The sequence below is a fragment of the Perna viridis genome, chromosome 9, assembly GCF_037379345.1.
Source record: "Perna viridis isolate PV_CMFRI_1.1 ecotype Kerala chromosome 9, ASM3737934v1, whole genome shotgun sequence".
NCBI classification, from domain to species: Eukaryota; Metazoa; Mollusca; class Bivalvia; order Mytilida; family Mytilidae; genus Perna; species Perna viridis.
In genome coordinates this window covers 27612104-27633178 of record NC_142453.1, presented here as the reverse complement: position 1 = coordinate 27633178, position 21075 = coordinate 27612104, and the positions used below count along the sequence as shown (strand labels likewise).

At 30.5% G+C, this 21075-nt stretch overlaps 1 protein-coding gene and 1 long non-coding RNA gene across 11 annotated transcripts; one reads left to right on the top strand and one right to left on the bottom strand.

The window, feature by feature from the left end:
- Window positions 1-1184: 1184 nt before the first annotated feature.
- LOC148607591 (uncharacterized) lies at window positions 1185-14656 on the bottom strand. Of its 4 annotated transcripts, none has more exons than XM_088544493.1 (5): window positions 14523-14639; window positions 5447-5509; window positions 3237-3539; window positions 2405-2569; window positions 1185-2198 (listed from the first exon to the last, which is right to left on the bottom strand). In XM_088544493.1, exons 2-5 carry the CDS (start codon window positions 5496-5498, stop codon window positions 2098-2100), a joined length of 621 nt encoding a protein of 206 aa, XP_088400619.1. In that variant the 5' UTR covers window positions 5499-5509; window positions 14523-14639; the 3' UTR covers window positions 1185-2097. The 4 variants fall into 4 exon arrangements, with proteins under 4 accessions (XP_088400619.1, XP_088400620.1, XP_088400621.1 ...); XM_088544494.1 differs by having other exon boundaries at window positions 3237-3536; XM_088544495.1 differs by lacking the exon at window positions 5447-5509 and having other exon boundaries at window positions 14523-14656.
- Window positions 9156-21075, top strand: LOC148607590 (uncharacterized). 7 transcript variants are annotated; one of them, XR_015915037.1, is made up of 5 exons: window positions 9162-9403; window positions 9732-9835; window positions 14591-14947; window positions 16331-16407; window positions 18560-18976. It is a non-coding gene; the product is annotated as an uncharacterized LOC148607590 (long non-coding RNA). The 7 variants fall into 7 exon arrangements; XR_015915039.1 differs by having other exon boundaries at window positions 16361-16407; window positions 18560-18975; XR_015915038.1 differs by lacking the exon at window positions 16331-16407 and having other exon boundaries at window positions 9163-9403; window positions 18560-18974.

Genomic DNA, 21075 nt, shown 5'->3' with positions numbered 1-21075 from the left:
AAAAATCCTTTTTTTTCCAAGCAACAAGACTACGTTTTTGTAAAGTGAAAGTAGATATAAATAGCCTCCAATATGTGTAAATTAGTACGCACTATTTACGGGGGATCGACCCATGCAGGTCCGGGTGTCAAAATAATAATCCTGCAGCAGCGCTAAGCTTGTCGTAAAACATGTAAAAGGCGACTAAATAGTGCTCAGAACCTTAGCCGGGGGCAACTGGATTGTGTGCCCCAGGTGGTGGAATGGGGTACCCCTGGCGTGTTACATGCTGGGGTTGTCAGGCTATAATACGGAAAACCTGACCGCAAACCATAGTGGTGCACCGTGTTGGGAAAGATGCCACGTTCCTCGCAAGTTAAAGAACCCTACTGTGGTATTCCCCCGGAGTAGGAACCATAGGGCTCAGCCACAATTGCCCGACCCTACCCACCTCTTCCTATTTCCAGTGGCAATCAAAATTTGTCGACCCCATTGTCCTTGTGTCTCATCCCATTTTTCATTCCGTCATCATTTCATGTTCATTTTATCATCCACTTCATGTTCATCGCCTGAATATAGCTGTAATATAGCTGCTCGGGCGTTAAATCCTAACAAACAAACAAACAAACGTCTACGGGGGATCTTTGGTCACCGTTGAGCGAGAGAAATGGTTCTCTTGATTTTCCTATCTAATCTCTCTATCGATACTTTGCCTTGATAATTTGGAGAGTGATTTATTACTTTAAATTGTTTGTCTAATGAATGAATTCAGAAACATTATCAATACTTTAATGATCTTATACTTTATCTGATAACGAACGGTTATTATGATCTAATGAATTAAAAAAAATATTTCCTTACTACCTTTTTACATAAACTTTTTTCTATTTCTCGAATGTAATAAAAAATTTGTAAGAAGTAATTCAAAATCCCCTTTTACTTTTAAGCAGTTGAAAACCCCTACAAATCATCAGAAAACCCAAAATGAATCAATATTTTACTACTAAACTGAAAATGCAGAGATAAGATTTTTCTTTTTCATGAATCTATATATCATGGACATCTGAGTTTCTACATTAGACAGAAGCCAATTTACGTTAGTCAGAAGCCTGTTCAAGCATATTTGATCGGTTGGATATAAGTATTTGTAAATAATTTGTTTTAACACCAAAAAAAAAAAAAAAAAAAAAAAAAACAACAACAACAACATTATAAGTTTAATGCGTAATATATCATTTAGGGGAATCTCCGGTCTTAACCATCAACCTGTCTCGACAGAAAGCAAAAAATCCACTACGGAATAGTGTAACAGTTCTTGTAACGATTCGTGATTAAGCAAGTCAATTCACTGCTTTTTCCTCATTTTTTTTAATCGTCATGTGTTTCCAATTTTCTACCCATACGATCTGTACCTTTTAACGTAGGCATTCAAACCAATTGCAAAATCGCTTCGTTTCAAATATTGTAAATAAAATATTCAGAACTCGTATCCCGGAATACCATTGTCATAGAGTAATACAGGTTTCACCATGTAAGTATATAAATCTAGAGCTTATATTAAACTTCCCCTAACTGCACTAGTCGTTATGAATTTATCGAAAAGTTCACCAAAAGCTATATCAAGTGATTAAAAACGTTCTTTACGGCCTCTACTTGTATGAAAACACACCTAAACAAAGTTCCATAATTCGATAGAGCCGGTATATCTCAGAAATTATTCATGAAGATATGCAACTTAATGTTATAAAATGCTACATTAGTAAAAAAAAAATGGGAAGTATTGCTTCAAGCGACGTTTTTTTCTGAGGTATGATATTTAGATTTTTCTTTAATCTATGTTAGAGCTATTAATATCTTATGAGATATTTATACAAACGTAAGTAATATATGAAACCATTCTTTAATGCTGTTTAAAGAAAAACTTTATATTCCTTCGTAATTTTCTTCTGTTTTCTCACAGTATCAATGGTTCGATGTAAAATTACTGGGTTCCTTCTTGCTTAATCGGTACCTTAAAGCAATCGTGGTATTGTATGCTTATTTGGTTTCATTTGGCTGCAATATTTCCTCATGGTACAGAAAATAGGACAATTTAACCGATGATTTCTACCTGTATTGTCATATAAGAGGATGCCTAGGCGTATTCGTGTTATCCATGTCCGTTGACGAATTATCACGAGCATGTCTTGGATTTTTCCTCCTCATAAAAATGCAGAAACCTACAAATGTAAAATTAAATATGAACCAGGTTGAAATAAATGCATAAAAACTTAAATAGAAATGTTTTCAAAAGGTGTTTTTTTATTTAAAATTCTAAGTGCGTGAAATGATCAGCAACAAATTTAATTTTATGTTCAATATTGAATTGAATATTTGAACGTGATTTAGAAAACCAGAGCTCTACAATAAGCTCTTAAATACATACCAACAAACAGTACTAGGCAAACACAGCATATTATTATTACAACTATTATGGTGACATTTAACTCTGGCTCATTTTGCAGATGACTTGTCTCCGCTGTAGAATTTTCAGTGTTGAGTGAGTTGAAGTCGTTTTGGAAAATTTTACCATCAGTATCGGTGGCAGACTCTAGATATGAAAATGGAACCAATACAGGAAGATGTTCCTATGATTTGCGGACAAAGCAAGGACGTTTTATGTGTATGTTTGTGTTCTTATTTGTACTTTTAAGAACAATATTATTGCAGCTGAAATATCAAGTTTTGTTCAAACCAAACACTACACTATAACTTTTTTCAATTTTGTGAATAAGTAACCAAACTAAATTATATATCTCCGAAGTAATAAAACTACTTTTTTCAGCAAATTATTAATGTTGTGGTTTATTTATTATAATGACTGGCTAAAACGTGTGTTAATAAGTCATTGAATTAATTTAACCTTTATTCTGTAGAAATACTGTATTAAAAATTTTACTCTTTGGTACTTGCTCTGAAAATCAAACGCATTTATCAAGGTAGACTATACGTTATACGATTATATTGGATCGATTTTCCTAATTTTCTCGCTTGTGAACTTGAATAATAAACTTGAATGAACACTCTTGAATGAAAAAAATACATTGGTTCCCAACTTAATTTCAAGATAACTAAGCCTTAATAAGCAATTCTTTATTAAATTAACTTTTTCAAATAAATCAAATAGAAAATTTTCAAATATCTCATTTTTGTCAAATATGAAGAAGAAACAAAGTTACTTATAGTTTTGTTGTATAACTGCTGGTAAATGTACTTACTTGCACAATAAGTATAATTGAGAATGGTTTCAAATCCATCCAATCCACAAAAACAGGAATAGGTGATATTAACATCTGATAGACTAAACTTTCTGATGATCATGGAAAATTGGGTGTTGATACTGTCATTATAAAACTCAAATTTATTTGAGTTAACTTTCGGAGCTCCATCATAGATAAGCAGCTGCTTATTTGGACCCCTATACCAGGTTTTTGAAGTACATTCATTTTTATCGAAAACGTAACAGGTCAATATCATATCTCCACCAAGTTCTTTCGGATAATCTGTGATATTCCAAACTACTAAACAAATAATATATATTTTTATTTAATTTTAATAAATGTCAACGATACTTTTACATACACATGTTGAAATTTGAATTGATTTTTCTAAGTCAATTTGTGATCTGATGTTTACTATTCTATTTTATTTTATGTTTGTTTGTTTGTTTGCAAAAAAAAAATGGAAAATAAAGTATAGTATTGTTTTTGAATTTTCAACCGTTATGTAAAAAGTACGATCATTGCAAAATTAAACGAACATGATACCATTACTGCCATTGAATGTGTTCTAAATAATTGAAATATAGTGTACAGGATTCGGATCGTGTAAACTTCCCACCTATACGATACACCATATACAATATACTATGAATGATTTACGGTACACCAGTTTTCGATGTTCAATAACGGTTTACGATATCTGGTACACGACAAATGTTTTTTTATAAAAAAATATAAATGACCTTGAAAACTTTTTTTCAGTTCTTTGGAGAAAAAAATCATTAACATTTTGTAAGATCCACGTAAAAATTGACACGCCTTCACAAAAGGTAGTATTTCAGGAAGATGTGATAGTTCTTAATAATATATTTAAATGTATATAAACATATTAAGAAAAATCGAATCTACCTGAGACATTCAAGTCATCAAAACAGCAAATGTCGGAACGTTGTTATAGAGATTAACCATATGTGAAAAAAGTAGTAATTAGGGTGGATGCTTAACCCTTAACTCGACATTTAAGTTTTAAGTCTAAAAAAAATGTCAATTTTCATGATTTATTGGACATTGCAAAAGTAAGTTCTTAGCTTAGAGGCATGAACAGTTTAAACTATATGAATGTAGGTAATAAATAATTTGGCAAAAATGTAGTTCTTAAATATGTATAAAAATACAAAATTTTGTTTTCAGGGTGAAAAATGTCAATTTCCACTGCGCACATGATATTGGGAACCCTTTTTCTAAATTTACGGTCGAAACTAAAAAAGAACTTCTCGAAATTTGTGTAAAAAATAATATGATTTAGAAAAAATATAGAATTCAAATGGATTTATCCGAAAATGGGAAAATGCATGTTTTTAGCCTGAAAAATGTCGTTTTTAACGGTTTACGGGGAATTTAAAAATGTAATAATTCACTAAATACGTGTAAAAGTGACCCAATTTGTTTTTTTTTAAGTTGTCTATAAAATGGGTGTGATAACTCTAAAATATATAAAAATCCAAATTATATGCTTTTAGCCTTACAATGGTCAGTTTGCAGTACACACAGGATATTGCGAGTATTAGTTATAAGCTCAGATACACCCAAAGATCAAATTTTTATTTTTATTATGTAGGAAAAAAATTCTCTAATATAAAAATATATGTTTTTAATCTAAAAATTGGTTACTCGACATTCCAAACACTTTTATTTTGTTTAAGGTCATGTGTTTTACAGGTTGATGCAATATTTAGGATTAAATGCCTGAGAAGTCTCAATATTCATAATATTTTGGTGTACTTGGAACATATCAAGGGTAGCTTAAATAAAATGCAATAGTATTTTATTTTGGATGTTTGAGAAAATCAATTTGTTCTGATGATATCATAAAATAAATGCATGTGATATAAATGAGAGTTAACTGCCCATTGCAGAATGTTGAAAGTTTATGTGCATCCATATATGTATATATTTGTTGTGCAATTTTATTTATACGAAGTTTTTATGGTTTTATCAATACAAAATTTAAACCAGCCTTAACGTATGCATAGTCGTAATTATCAGATTAAAATGTAAACAATCCGAAGGTATGGGGTAATGTTTTACGATGTGACACGATATAAAAGGCAGGTTTGCAAGATTAATCAGGATTTGTTATATTTAAATTAACATAAAGATGAACGTTACAACACATACAGCCAATAACAAAAATAAGATTAACCTACCCGATGAAGCTCGAGACTGAGCTTGTACAAGTATCAACAAAAAAACAATCATAGTTTGCTGATCTGTAAAATAAGATTCGGGAGAAAATAAAAATAAACAATAATGTGAAAACATAACGCAACTTCAAACAAAGAACAATAATACAAAAAAAAGACAAAATATAAAACAAATAAAAAAAACTCATGTAACAGTTAAAACAACAAATAACAATACAAAAAACAAATATTTCAACAATAAGCAAAACTATAAAAGAGTTTTTTTGTAAACATGTTTTTCATTTCAGCATTCTAATTTTTATGTAAAGAATCGTTTGAAACAATAATTTAAATGGATACGCAGATTAGTAACTGCAATACCTTGCGGATGCAATGACAACATCAAAAGTATTGCAAACCTTTCAAGCATATATAACAATTAATTAATATCATAAATGTGATGAATTTATTTCACAGAAAAATCCAAAACGGGAAAGGAGTCATGGCATCGCCACTATACGTTACCTAACTAACATGGTGTCTCCAAAGATGGTCTCCTTCCTTTCATACAAAAACCTCTTAGACTTCATCACATTCGAACCAAACTCTATTCTATACCACTCACCCTACTACACTCCTTTTACGAAAGAAGTCATGACACTCCTGTTTCTGACCCTACCACATCATTGTACAAACTTTTTGCCATCATTTTGGATATTGGTTTTCACAGATTCCTTAAACTAGTTTGTGTGACAAGTCAAGATAAAGAAAAACAATCATTTCTGCCGTTTGTAAACAAAGGTATAGATGCAATTAATTTGGCTAAACCACCTGACAGTTTCTGCAAAAACTCTCTATTCAAATATGGTCCTCCGGTCAAGTCGTTACGGCAGAATCTATGCGTAATATTCTTTCTAAAGGTCCTAAGTACCGTGAACCACGCTTCATAAATTATTATTTTAACTTTAAAGTTCTTATGGATGCTGTGGAGGACTACGCAAGAAAATGGATCAAACGATAAAAGAAGACATTGATTCTCTATCAGAGTGGTTTAAGACCGTGAGGTCTCTAATTTTGAAACGAATGAAAGTTTTTAGTATGTCAATGAGTGCCAATGCTACATCAGTTTTCAAAAGACCCCTTTGTAGCAAAAATTGTCTACAAATATGCTGTCCTACCAGCAGACAAAGCCCAAAACAATATTGTTTTCGTCTGCAAAACGTTTTACATCCAATGCTTATTATCAGAGGTAGACGTAAAACATAATAGTAGTGATAGGACCTATATTGCTACCGCACTCTCCAAAGGAAAGATTGTGGAAAACCATAAATCTCTGCTATCCTCTAATGGTCTATCTACCTAAGTCGATGATTGTGATATACCGTCTATGCACTGGATTCCTAAACTCCACAAGAATCCATATAAACAACGTTACATAGCTGGATCTGCAAAATGTACCACCAAACCTCTTTGTGTACTTTTAACTTTTACAGCTGTCAAAGAGGGACTGCGGTCCTACTACAACACTTGTTACTTCCGTAGTGGTATTAATTCAATGTGGATCCTGAAAAATTCGAAAGATCTTCTGGAGACCATCAGTCCAAGACTATTATCAGAATACGATGTCTGGTACACGACAAATGTTTTTTTTTTATAAAAAAATATAAATGACCTTGAAAACTTTTTTTCAGTTCTTTGGAGAAAAAAATCATTAACATTTTGTAAGATCCACGTAAAAATTGACACGCCTTCACAAAAGGTAGTATTTCAGGAAGATGTGATAGTTCTTAATAATATATTTAAATGTATTTAAACATATTAAGAAAAATCGAATCTACCTGAGACATTCAAGTCATCAAAACAGCAAATGTCGGAACGTTGTTATAGAGATAAACCATATGTGAAAAAAGTAGTGTTACTTCCGTAGTGGTATTAATTCAATGTGGATCCTGAAAAATTCGAAAGATCTTGTGGAGACCATCAGTCCAAGACTATTATCAGAATATAATAGCATTAAAAGTAATGATTTTTCACAACTGTATACTTCTATACCCCATTCTCCGTTAAAATCCCGATTTACAAATATTAAAAATCGTTGTTTCCAAAAAAGATGGTACATCTGGATACAAATATATAGTTCCTGATAGAGATTCCTCATACTTGGTAAGAAGTAATTCAAAATAATCTTTCAAACATACAGAAGAAGATGTTTACGAAATGCTAAAATGTTTAATTGAAAACATATTTGTCCAGTGTGGTGGATGCTTTTTTTATCAAACGGTCAGCATTCCAATGGGAACGAATTGTGTTCCTTTACTTGCTGACCTATTCCTTATGAGGTTGACTTTATAACTGATCGATCCGAAAGAAAGACTACCGTTTAGCTAGATCCTATAATCTCAGTTTCCGCAATATAGATGACGTATTATTTTTAAACAATCCTAATTTCGGGGATTTGATACATCGCATCTACACAAAAGTACTTGAGATAAAGGATACTACAGACACTGTGAAGTCAGCCTCATATCGTGACCTACACTTAGAAATCGATGGTTAGGGAAAACTATTGACCAAACTTTACGACAAAACGGGAAGGCTTTTCATTCAGAACTGTCAATTTCCTTTCATCGGTGGCTACATTCCTTCAGCACCTGCGTATGAAGTGTTCATATCACAATACATGATGCCAGAGCTTGCCAAAACATTTTGCAGACATTTTGTATCGCGCTAGACCTCTAACAAGTAGGCTTCTGGAGCAGTGTTATGTTGTTATAAGATTGAAGTCATTACTGCAGAAGTTTTATGGTGGTCATCATGAACTCGTTGATCGTTACGGTGTAACCATCTGCGCTATGAGAACTGATTGGTTAAACGTGTCATTGTTTTCCTTTCCTCTTTCGTCTACTCCGGACTTTACCCTTTAAGAGCAGCTCGGAAGGTATTTCATGAAAAGCAGAGGACGCTTACCCTACCGGTTGTGCTTCCAGTCTTAGTGGATTCCGGATTGCTCATTTGCTTTTGTATGTTCTTTGTTGTGTATGTCTTTTTCTCATGTCTGGTCTTAGTCCCTGAATTACATTCTTTTGGTTACCGCTTGAAACTTGGTTCCCTTGATTACTTTTTTTCCATCATTCAAAAACTATTAGTAAATTAAAAGTATATATGTCTCAATGATTTTGCGAAATGACAGAAAAATATACTCCGTGAAATAGATATGATCTACATTAACCAGCATTGATAACACTTCAAGCAGACAAATTGTTAATAATTATTTCCCTTTCTGGGTTTTCATGTACCTGTAACAATATTTCGATAGTTTATTTCATTATGTATAGGTATTTTGTATAAAACAAGAAGATTTTCCGTTTTATATGTTTTTCGGAGACTACTGAAATGTTTGTAAACAATAACATTTCTATTATTGTTTTTGTCTTTTTCTTTAATTTGACAATTAAGTTGTCAGCCTTGTACAAGCGTTTGCTACAGCACATTCAAAAAGATAGTACCACCTTCCAAAGCGGAGCGGGTTTCTTCGGCTCATATGCTACAATTAATAGAACTCAATCATCTTTCTATTTAAAGATTTTAGAAGTTTAATCGATTTGAAAATTTCCATGTATGATTATTTTAAAAAACAGTACTTCAGAAAAGTTTATTGACCCGATGACTAAAGTCTAAAAATAATTGTAAGAATCTTTAAATGAAAATTTTCAGTTTTGGTATTTAACAGTTTGACTATTAACATCCTAATTCCAATTGGGCCTTTTTATGTTCAAGAAGAGATGGGATTACCAAAAGTTCAAAAGAGAAAATGCCGCGGACAATAATTAAGACAACTTACGAATAATAATGCATCCAACGAAAAGAAACTTGAAGTACGAACACATTTTAATGTTGAAGCGTTTGAAAAGAAGTTAACACGAGTTTTGTATTAAAATGAAATCGTTTGAAATTAGTAACCGTTGAGTTTTGCATTAAAAAGTAATCGTTTTCAATAAATAACGGTTGAGTTTTGCATTAAAAAGAAATCATTTTGAAAAATAACTGAAGAACTGATTTGAAATAAGTAACGGTTGATTTTTGCTTAAAAAACTACTTGTTTTTAATAAATTCGGTAAAGGTTTGCATTTAACGAACTTGTTTTTAATAAGTTACATAAAAATGGTTTAGGCAAAAGTTATCAGATGCAAACTTAACTAAATGTTTAGCTGCTAAATAAAAATGTACTGCTATTTTTTTTTTATTGTTTGATCATTTGAATTCTAAATAGAAATAATGTTTAAAAAATGCTCTCTTCTTTTTGCACTAGAGTGTAACAAGTATGACATATTATTTTGCGGTTGAGAGACAATTTTATGTGACAGTCGAAGGAATACATTATTGGAGAACAAAGCCTTTGAATTATATATAACGGTAAGACTTTAATGTAATAGTTGTTCTCACATTTAAGAAGTTTTAAGAGTAAATAACCGTGAAATGCTTAAACCAAATGTACAGCTTTTAAGTGTAATTAAATTTACATGAAATTAGTTTGTTTTAGTACGACTATGTTATCAGACAATTTTCTAAAACAAAACTTGGAATCTATCCAATTTCGTTGGGGTTTTTCCAATTCTAAATTTCAATATGAAAACCGAAACTAAAAAGTTTAAAGGTAACACAACCACAATGTTTATCATAGACTATAGAATAATGTAAATGTACGATGTTTTGTTTTTTGTAATTAAGAAAATTGATTCATTTATATTCATTTCAGGATTTATATAAAAATAATGATTTGTATCAAACGTGTTTAATCTGTGATTGTAAAACTATAATGAAAAATAATGTATGTAACATAACAATACAAATTAATTAAAAAAAAAATTAACCGCGATGTAGACTTATATTTATACAAAACCTTCTAAAAAGATTTAAACTTTATCACTAGATTAATAAAGGAATAACTATACCTTCTCGGGAATAAAGATAGAGTTTAATAAGACTTTCAATTGTGTCTGCTTGTCTGTATTTCTACGATAAGCGATACTCATACAACACCGCTTAAATTTGCATGATAACACTTTAAATAAAGGCAAGAATTTAAATGTTATAACTTTTGTTTATAATTTGAAGTGCCGAAAAATACAAAATTTTGTAAGGCACAATCGCTTTGAATTCCCTCTTATTCATTAATCACAAAAACCACTGGTTTTCAATAAGTAACAGTTGAATTTTGCATTAAAAAGTACTCGTTTAAAATAAGTTCCATACTGTCACATTTCAAGCAAAAGTAATCAGATACAAACTTGATTAAATTTGAAATGCTGAACATGTCTTTTTTGTATAACGGATGTGGTATCAGTCAAGTATAAATATACTGCTAAATTTGTCGTTGTTAAATCATTTCAGTTTAGAATCAAAATAATGATGAAGAAATTGCTTTTTATTCGCCCAAGGGTGTTGGTTCTGTGACGTATTAATTTGAAGTTGTGTGAGAATTTTATGTCAGAGTCGATAGAATACATTATTGGATTACAGAGACTTAGAACTGTATATTACAGTACAACTTTAATGGTATAGTTATTCTTACATTAAACAAGTTTTATTTGTAAATTTGTTTAAAAAAACAAAAAACAAAATCAAAAACAAAAACTAAAATTAACAAAAGAATTTCTATACCTTCTCGGGAGTAAAGAACAAGCTTAACAAGAATTTCAATTGTAAATGTTTGACTGTGATTCTACGGAAGTCGCTATGCACACACAACCGCTGGAACTTGCATGAAACTACTTTAAATGAAGGCGGGACTTAAATGTAGTTATTCATATATACCCAGCGTTGCGTCAGAAACTTTCTACAATTTGACATGATTTTCAATTTTTAAGACACTGTCCATTTAGAAACCGGGCAGTTCCTGTGATATAGGTGGCACATGATAAATATTATTACACGGAATTGTTTGTTTCAATGAAATATTTATTACATATGTATGTCTAATGGTACTGATATTTTTTATCGACAAAAGATGGCTCTTAAAATTATTTTAATTTTTTCTAAAAAAAAAAACAACCAAATATTGCATAAAATGAAAGTCTAACTCCCTTTTTCTAGTAATGTCAATGCGTTCTACGTAATTTGTTGCAGTTAATCAAAAAACCAACATTCAACGAAAAAGAATGTATTTGCGCTGTAAAATAGATATTGTTTTTTTTTTACAATGGTCATGTGACACCCACTGGCCGGTAAGTGCATACAGACCCTCTTCAAACGTGTGGGCAATATTAAGCATTAAAAGAGAGAGTGTTTTTTCAAAAAGCAGAAATTTTCGTATATAATTGAGTTTACGATGAAGTAACAAAGGCACAGTGTTTTAATCTTACATTAAAAAACGGTATTTCGGCAAATCATTCAACTGAGTAAGTCAACTGAGGAGTTAATGACAAACATCAATATTTAACTTATCCTTAACATGCTAAATAACATGAATGATACCGTAAATGTACTAATTTTTGCTATTTTCGCGGTGGACAAAAATTGCGAAATATGGTACCCGTTTGATTTAATTTAAGCATAATATAATGTTGTTCATTTTTTTCACCTCGAAAAATTAATACCCGCGAATATGTTCACTTGACAGAATCCGTATCTTTGCTAGCCAAGGGTTCTGGTCCTGTTCCACTCCCTTCACCCTTGGCAGATTGCAATTATATTTAGTAGCCTTAATTATCCGATAGATGTCGTACCGCGAAGATCCAAAGTACTGTTGCAATCTGCCAAAGGTGAAGAGAGGGGACAGGACCGGAACCTTTGCCTAGCAAAGGTGCAGAATCCGCAAAAAATTAGCAACTGCAAAATTTAATACATTTACAGTAATTGTCTGATATCTTCAGAAAATATGCATTAGGCGTTTCGGATGTTCATGATCTAAAGGGAAATTGTTTTAGCAATGAAAGAAAAGTTGCAAAAATAGTAACAATTGTTACAACGATCCTATAATGAATAGAAAGTGGCATGTTTACACAAAAATAAAATATAATAATTTCTGGAAAGAAAATTTATATGTGTGCCAAAAAATACAATTTGCTGCAAAAGAACAATCACTTAGTTAAAGAGAAAACTGTTACAAAAAAGACGAGATAAGACGAACTGACGGGAAAGCAACATGATAATTTAATACCGCATTCTTAAAAATTGGTGGTAAATTAAACTTAGTTTCAGGTCTTCAGTCGCCTGAATATAGCTGAAATATTGCTGCTCGGGTGTTAAATCCCAGCAATCAATCAAACTAGTCTTCAGGCTTACTATGGTACTTTTAAATGTATTTTATTTCATCAAAACATAAATACAATTATATTAAAAAAAATATTTACTAATTAAATATGAACTCGCAAAATCTTATCTTTAAATATGTGTTGATATGCAAATGGATATTTTGCAAATGACATGTATTTGCCATTTAAATTTGCAAAATTTACTGTATATTACAGTACAACTTTAATGTTACAGTTATTCTAACATTAAAGAAGTTTTTTTGTAAATTTGTTTAAGGAATAACGGCTTACATTTTCTATACGTTTTTAAAAAACTCTAAAAGACTTGAAGTTTCTATTTATATTTATGAAGATCAACTAACAAAATCATGAAATGTTCAACACTTTGTATAACTTTAAGAGTAACTTAAAGTAAGTGTGTTTCAATATGACTCTGGTATTGTACAATGTCTTTGAATAAACTTGGAAGCTTTCCAATATTGTCAGGGTTTTTCAATTTCATGATTAAAATAAAAATAACGATGGGTATTGAACGTGTTTAATCTGTGATTGTTAAAAAAGGTAACGCAAAATAATAAATGTAACCAAAAAAAAAAAAAAAAAAAAAAAAAAAAAAACACAAAAAAACACACACAAAAAAAAAACAAAACAAAAATTACAATTAACAAAAGAATTTCTATACCTTCTCGGGAGTAAAGAACAAGCTTAACAAGAATTTCAATTGTAAATGTTTGACTGTGATTCTACGGAAGTCGCTATGCACACACAACCGCTGGAACTTGCATGAAACTACTTTAAATGAAGGCGGGACTTAAATGTAGTTATTCATATATACCCAGCGTCGTGTCAGAAACTTTCTACAATTTGACCTGATTTTCAGTTTTTACGGGACTGTCCATTTAGAAACCGGGCAGTTCCTGTGATATAGGTGGCACATGATAAATATTATTACACGGAATTGTTTGTTTCAATGAAATATTTATTACATATGTATGTCTAATGGTACTGAAATTTTTTTTTATCGACTAGAGATGGCTCTTAAAATTGTTTTAAATTTATGTATGATTTTGGTTACTGTATGTTCTTTGTTGTGTATGTCTGTTTTCCATGTCGGGTCTTTATCCCTGGGTTACGGTTTTTTTATTACCGCTATAGCCTTGGTTCCCTTGATTACTCTCTCAACATATGAAGGGCTTGTGATAAGTGCTTGAGTAAGTCAACTGAGGAGTTAATGACAAACATCAATATTTAACTTACCCTAAATAACATGAATGATACTGTAAAAATCGAAAAATAGTACCCTCTAAATTGAATTTAAGCATAATGCTAATAATTTGTTTTAAATCGCGAAAATTATTACCTGCGAACACGTTCACTTGACAGTATCCGCAAAAATTAGCAACTGCAAAAATAAAAACATTGAGTAACTGTCTGAAACCTTCAGAAAATATGCATTGGGCGTTTCGGATGAACACGATTTAAAGGGGAAATGTTTTAGCGATAAAAGAAAAGTTGCTAAAACAGAAACCATTGTTACAGCGATCTCATGAATGAAATATGGCATATTTATACAAAAATAAAATGTTATAATTCATTTAAGAAAATTTGAAGGTATGAAGAGAAAAGTGATACGAAAAAGATGAGATAAGATGAATTGACGGAAAAGCAACATGTTAACTCAATTCTTTGCAAAATAGTGGTAAATAAAAAAATACAGTTTCTTCATGCTTTGATGTTGCTTCATATCATAACAAGATACCTTTAAATGTATTTCATTTCATCAAAACGTACAAACAATAATTGAAAAAAATATATGTTAAATTAAAAATGAAGACGAAATTTCTTACCTTAAAGATATGTTGATATGCCAATTAATATTTCACATATGACATGTATTTGCCATTTAAATTTGCAGTTTAAAAACCAATGTGTGTAGACACCAACGATATAGATCTAGTAGCTGCTCAACTGCCTACTGTCAACTACATAAGGAATGTGTACAATTTGTCATTATTGAGACATTTGAATATTGATTTTAACAAGCGTGTGAATCTAAACTGTTTTTTATAACTTCACATTGTCGAGGGTACCTACATATCATAAAAAACATCGAATCGTCAAAATGGAATAATTCAAAAACATCAAAATCCAACTACATGGCAAGAACTAAAAAAAAGCACTAGATATATGCACTCCCTAAAAACTAAGAATGACACCAGGTACTTTGGAAGGTCAAGCATATCCGGTTCCTCCAGCGTCATCCGCAATATAAGTGAGTATGATTCGGTAATACCAGCAATAGTAATAAGTAAAATTGAGTCCAATCAATAAAATGGCGATATAATTCATTCTAACAAAGAAATTTGATGTAGATAAAATGTAAAAGTTGGTAATGGTGTGAAAATATCCAAAACATATTTAATCAAATAATCTATATTCACAATAATGCATGGGACATAACCAACCATAAATATATATACATTATAGTGCTTTGGCTTGCTTAGTGTTCATAAACGTAAACATAAGGAAAATTTGTACGTGCTGACAAATATAAGATCGAGATGCAGGGCCAGATATGTTATCGGTCTTGTTAAAATGGAACAGATAATGAAAACTAACAAATTATAGGAAAGTTTTGTTTCTCTTTTTAAATATTTCTCCCGCTAAGTTTACATTCAAGCCTTTATCAAGAAATGCCAAGTCAGAGTAATGTAATGTGTACAATGACTTAACCCTAGTTTATTGACCATCTTAAATAAGGTGTTTTAAAGATTGTTTTCAGTAAAACTTTAACCAACAGACACATTAACGACGGAAATATGAATATAATAAATTTGAAGAATGCTAACACTACGAATTGGTTTAATTTTTGTTTGTGAAAAAAGTATATTTCTCACTTTAACTTAACATCAAAAAGTTTTATTTTTAAGATAAGCGCTTTCATTAAAACATATACACAATCATACACAAAGTTCGTTATAAAAAACTACTTTTACAGACTCTGCGAATTAACTTGTTAACTCGAATAATTGATAAAATTAATGATGCTTTAAATGAGGTGTAAACTTCATAAATTTGAAAAGGACAACCAGTTGACGTTCAAAATTCCTGATTGGAAAAAAGGGGATTTTAGTTCAAATTAGTTTAAATGTACTTAACTTGATTACATGCATGGAAAAGAGTACACAATCATACAGAAATTCATAGTAATTAGCAATTGTGAATATAACGATTGTTGAATCAATATTTTATATTTTAGAATTGTAGTAGTCGGTTATATTCTGTAGTAGTCCAGTATATTTTTCAATTTAAAATAAAATATAAAATTTGTATTTGTTTGATCTAAAAAATGCACTTGATTTTTTTATCAAATCTAAAAAACAAATTCATTGCAACAGCACTTGAAAACACTTTTTTTAATGACCTATACAATTGACCTATATTCTTATCAACATGTTATAGATTAAAAAAAAATAGTTGCAACGGGCTTTTCCATGTTCTTCAAGATATTTTTTATAACCAAGTATGTAAAATGTAATAAATATAATAGCTGATGTTGTCTAATGTCCAATAAATCAAACCAGAAACAAAAAAGCAATAAAGAAAAAAATGCATGTGTTCAAACAAGCACTGGTCTAAGGTCTCTCTTATTTAGGACTTTTCACTTTCTTCTGGTACAATGTAGACCTCTCATTGAGTATGCAAGAAGTCCAAGATCCCTGGTATTTGAAAGTAAGTTGAAACCCCTTATATTCTAAAAACCAAATATGTTATGGCTCCTTTGAAAGGGAACCAAGATTCTAGCGGAAATCAAAAGACTGCAATCAAGGACTAAGACCAGACATAGAAAACAGACATACACAACAAGGAACTTGAAATAACCAAAATAATGCATCCAAAGTAACAAAAATAAATGAGCAACTTGGACTCCACTAAAAACTGAGTTTGAACCAGGTGCAGTCGTAGGGCAAGCGTCCCTGTTTTGTAGAAACACCCAAACAACCACTGAGTTGATCATAAAAAAAGTCACGTCCAGGGTAGACAAAAGAGGAAAAGAAAACTATGACACAATGAAAACATAAGTTATCATGGTGCAGATGGATACCAAAAGTCTACGTAAGTAAGACAAGTTCTGGAATAACATATGATTTGTGATATGGAAACTCGATACGCAGGCGATTAAGGGATGTTACCACAAGTACAAGAATAGTTGACAATACGGAATGAATAGTCATCGCGTTTTTCGTTTAGTTTGGTCAATAGTTTTCCTTTACAATTGATCTCTAAGTGGAGATCAAAATAATAGGTTGACTTCACAGGGTCTGTAGCATCCTTTATCTCAAGTTCTTTTGGGTAGGTACGTCATCTATATAGCGGAGACTGAGATTAAAAGAAAAACAATATGATTTCTTTTGGATCAAATCAGCTATAAAATAAAATTGAAAAAAAAAAAAAAGATTTCGTCGGTATCACACTGACTTATGAAGGTTCATTAATAACTGAATATGTGCTTTATACGATATGTCATTTATATATATTAAATACTATATACTAACGACATTCCTGTATCATTTCTAATCAGGTTAATAACAAAATGATGTTAATTATATAAATAAAATGATTCAAGAGCGTTGCAAAGGCCGATAAATACATACTTTATAAAGCAACATGGTTTTTTTTCTGTTTATTTTTAGTTTCATTCGATATTTATAGACTTGTGTAAAAACCGCAAATTATTTTTAGTTTATATCAATACATGTATAAGAATGGGAAAACCAGTTACTTTCATTGACTAGTAATTAGTACTGCTCGAGAGCCAACTATAGAATTTATTTCTATAGACGTAAAAATAAAAAAAAATAGTACTGACTTCAAAACATTCAAAACAAAATTGACATGGCAGTGTTACAATGTAAAGTACATGATCCATTAATGTGGTAATTAGTAATTTTTATAACAGTAACATCTTCGTTTTTGTATCAGTGTTTATTTAATTTTGATTTTATACAGAAACGAAAGTGTTATCAGCTATAGCATGCATACTGTTTTATACTATCTACAATATTGAAACTAACACATGTTAACGTTGTAAATAATACGACAAGACATTTAGTTGTCTCCCTTTGTACAATTAATACCATTGTGAAAAAAAATAATAAAAGTCTGATGTTGGAGGGTAACACAATTTAATGAAAAAAAGTAGTGTTATTGTAAATTTTGTGTTTTAAAATTTGGAACAGGGAAATAGATCTGTTTTAGCAAGTATAATCTGTCAAATGAAATAAAATAAGACATGTATCAATATGTTTATTTAGATGAAAGTCTTCAATATGATACATTTGTACCTTTGGTTATGTAAATCACTCATATATACGTAGGTGGTCAGGTTTTATAATGGTATATGTAAAAATAGTTCTATATATATATATATACGAATTTTTAAACAGAATTGTGGTATTCTACAAAACATTTTCCTCGTACGAGATTATCTAAAAATAATATATATATATATATATATATAGAATACCACAATTCTGTTTAAAAATTCGTAATCAATCATATAGATGTAAGTGTACAGGTTTTATATTGGTATACGTCAAAATACTACTATTTCATTAACATGAATTTCCTGATATCTCGTACGAAGAAAATATTTTGTTTTGAATAGTAATCAAGGGAATGCAATCCAGGGACAAAGACCAGATATGGAAAACAGACATACTCAACAATGAACATAAAGTAATCAAAATCATATATACAAAGTAACAAAAGCAAATGAGCAACTCAGACTCCACTAAAAACTGGGAGCATGGACCAGGTGTTATTCGTAATGCTTTAAAAATTTCAGTAGACAAAGTAGTATTATATTTGTGTTTTTTTGTAGTTTTGCCTATATACGTGGATTGACAACGAGCTACTGTATAGTATAAAAATCAGCGAAAATAATTAAGCGTTAAAAATAAAAGTACAATTCAGAGACATGCAATACTTATATGAATTGCCTAATCGAGAAACAGTGAAGATGCATATACACAATAAGGAGATCAAAATAAAATACGATTACATGTACATATACAAACTAAAGATAAAGGAAACAATACACCACAAAAAACACTTGGAATCTGCATTCCCACAAAGTAAAACAATAATTTTTTTTATTGAGAATTGGGGTGATTAGACTAAATCACATTGTTTTATATCTCCATTTGCATTTGTGTTTTATAATATATTAATTAAATAGTCGTTTGGACTGTTTTGTAATACATCTGATCGATATATTTATTAATGTGGTTTAAAATTCTCATTTTCTTTTCGATTTCAGTGTACATGGTCTCCCTCTATCAATCGTCATTTAATGAAAATTGAGTTCTTGATATCTGACTGGGTCTGATTGGAACTATACAAAACTAAAATTGAAGGATATACCAAAATAGACATGTCTATTATTTACTCTAAGAAGTAAATACACATTTTAATAAAATATATTCGAAAAGCAGCGGTATGTGTTAAATGATTTGATGACAACTCCGTACAATTATCACCATTTGCCATCACAAGAAACTAAAAGCGGTTGTTTACTTTCAATATTTAACGTTTTGCTTGTTTTCATATAAAACTTTACCACAATTTTGTTGATGTCTTCGTTAAAAAAGTCTTTGGGGATTTTGATTTCACAATTATAGCAAAATCAGAAAGGTTTTCATTCCCATAGTATAGAATCCTTTACGAAAGTTTTTGTAAGGTGCATATATTTTTCTATAGTTGCAGTTTTTATTCCAACAGTTGTAAAAGATACGTTTTCTGATTTATTTGCCTTTACAAAATACTTATCTTTTATTATAGTCTTTGGGTATTTGGATTCTGACAAGTGAGTAAAACTGGAACCATTTTTCGTTCTCAATTTTTTCCCCAGAAAATCATCTAGGCAAATATATTCTAATTGATGCATTTCTGATTTCACTATGCAAAACATTAATCCAGCTAATGAGCAAAATCCAGGCGAAGTAATTCGATGAAAGATTCTTACAAAAACCTTCATAATCAAATGAGAGTTACAAATGTAAACAATTCCCAGAGGAGTTATTATCATTAACGAGGTTATAAAGTTAATTATGCGTCATAATGCAAGAATATATGAAACGTTGTATAATAAGTTCTAGTAGGATAAGTATACTCTAGTTTTCATGAACCAAACACCGAGGTGTTCATAAAATGTCACGTCCAGGGTAGAAGAAAATAACTATGACGTGATTAATCTCATGGTGCAGATTGATTAACCATAAGGATTCACGAATTTATAATAACGACCATAAAATGTTTGAAACGAAGACTTCAATCTTGTAGCAACATGCATGTTTTTGAAACCTAATTGTAAAATGTCTAGCACGGTACAAAAAGTCTGTGTAGTTTTGGCGAGCTTTGCCATTTCATTTGATTTGTGATATGAAAACTCTAAATGCAGGTGTTGAAGGGATGGTATCACAGTTGAGAGGAATGCTCCGAGTTTATTTAGTTAAGTTGGTCATGAGTTTCCTTGCCCTTCGATTTCTAAGTGTAGGTCAAAATATAAGGCTAACTTCATAGTATCTGTATTGACTTAAGAATAGGACAGTGAAATAAAAACTGAAAATTTAGAAATATATTATCAGTTACAAAACAAAAATTTCACAACTTTATTTTTAGCAGCGATCAATGTGTATAAAAAAACCCCAAATTTTGCAAGTCTGTTTTACCAAATTTCATGTCATGATGTGAATTATAGAAACCAGAATTTTAAAAAAAGTATTTTTAGATACAATGATTATGTTTTTTAAAAATAGAAACCAGATTTTTGCAATTTTATTTTTAGTTTATATCAACTGATCAAACTCATACAAACTAGATTTTAAAACTACATTATACCGACAATCAGTACAAAAAGAATCCTATGAATACCAAAAAGTAATACAATCAATAGCTTAAAATAGATAACTGAAATTTCCACACATTAGGAAAACTTATATCCAGTTAGCTTCTTTTACAGTAACATGTTCGGTTTTGTATCAGTGTTTATTTAATTTTAATTTTATACAGAAACGAAAGTGTTATCAGCTATAGCATGCATACTGTTTTATACTATCTACAATATTGAAACTAATAAATGTTAACGTTGTAAATAATACGAAAAGACATTTAGTCGTCTCCCTTTGTACAATTAATACCATTGTGTAAAAAATAACAAAAGTCTGATGTTGGAGGGTAACACAATTTAATGAGAAAAGTAGTGCAATTGTAATTTTTTTGTTTTAAAATTTGGAACAGAGAAATAAATCTGTAATATCAATTATAATCTGTCAGAACAAATGAAATAAAATAAGACATGTATCAAAATGTTTATTTGGATTAAAGTTCAAAGTCTTC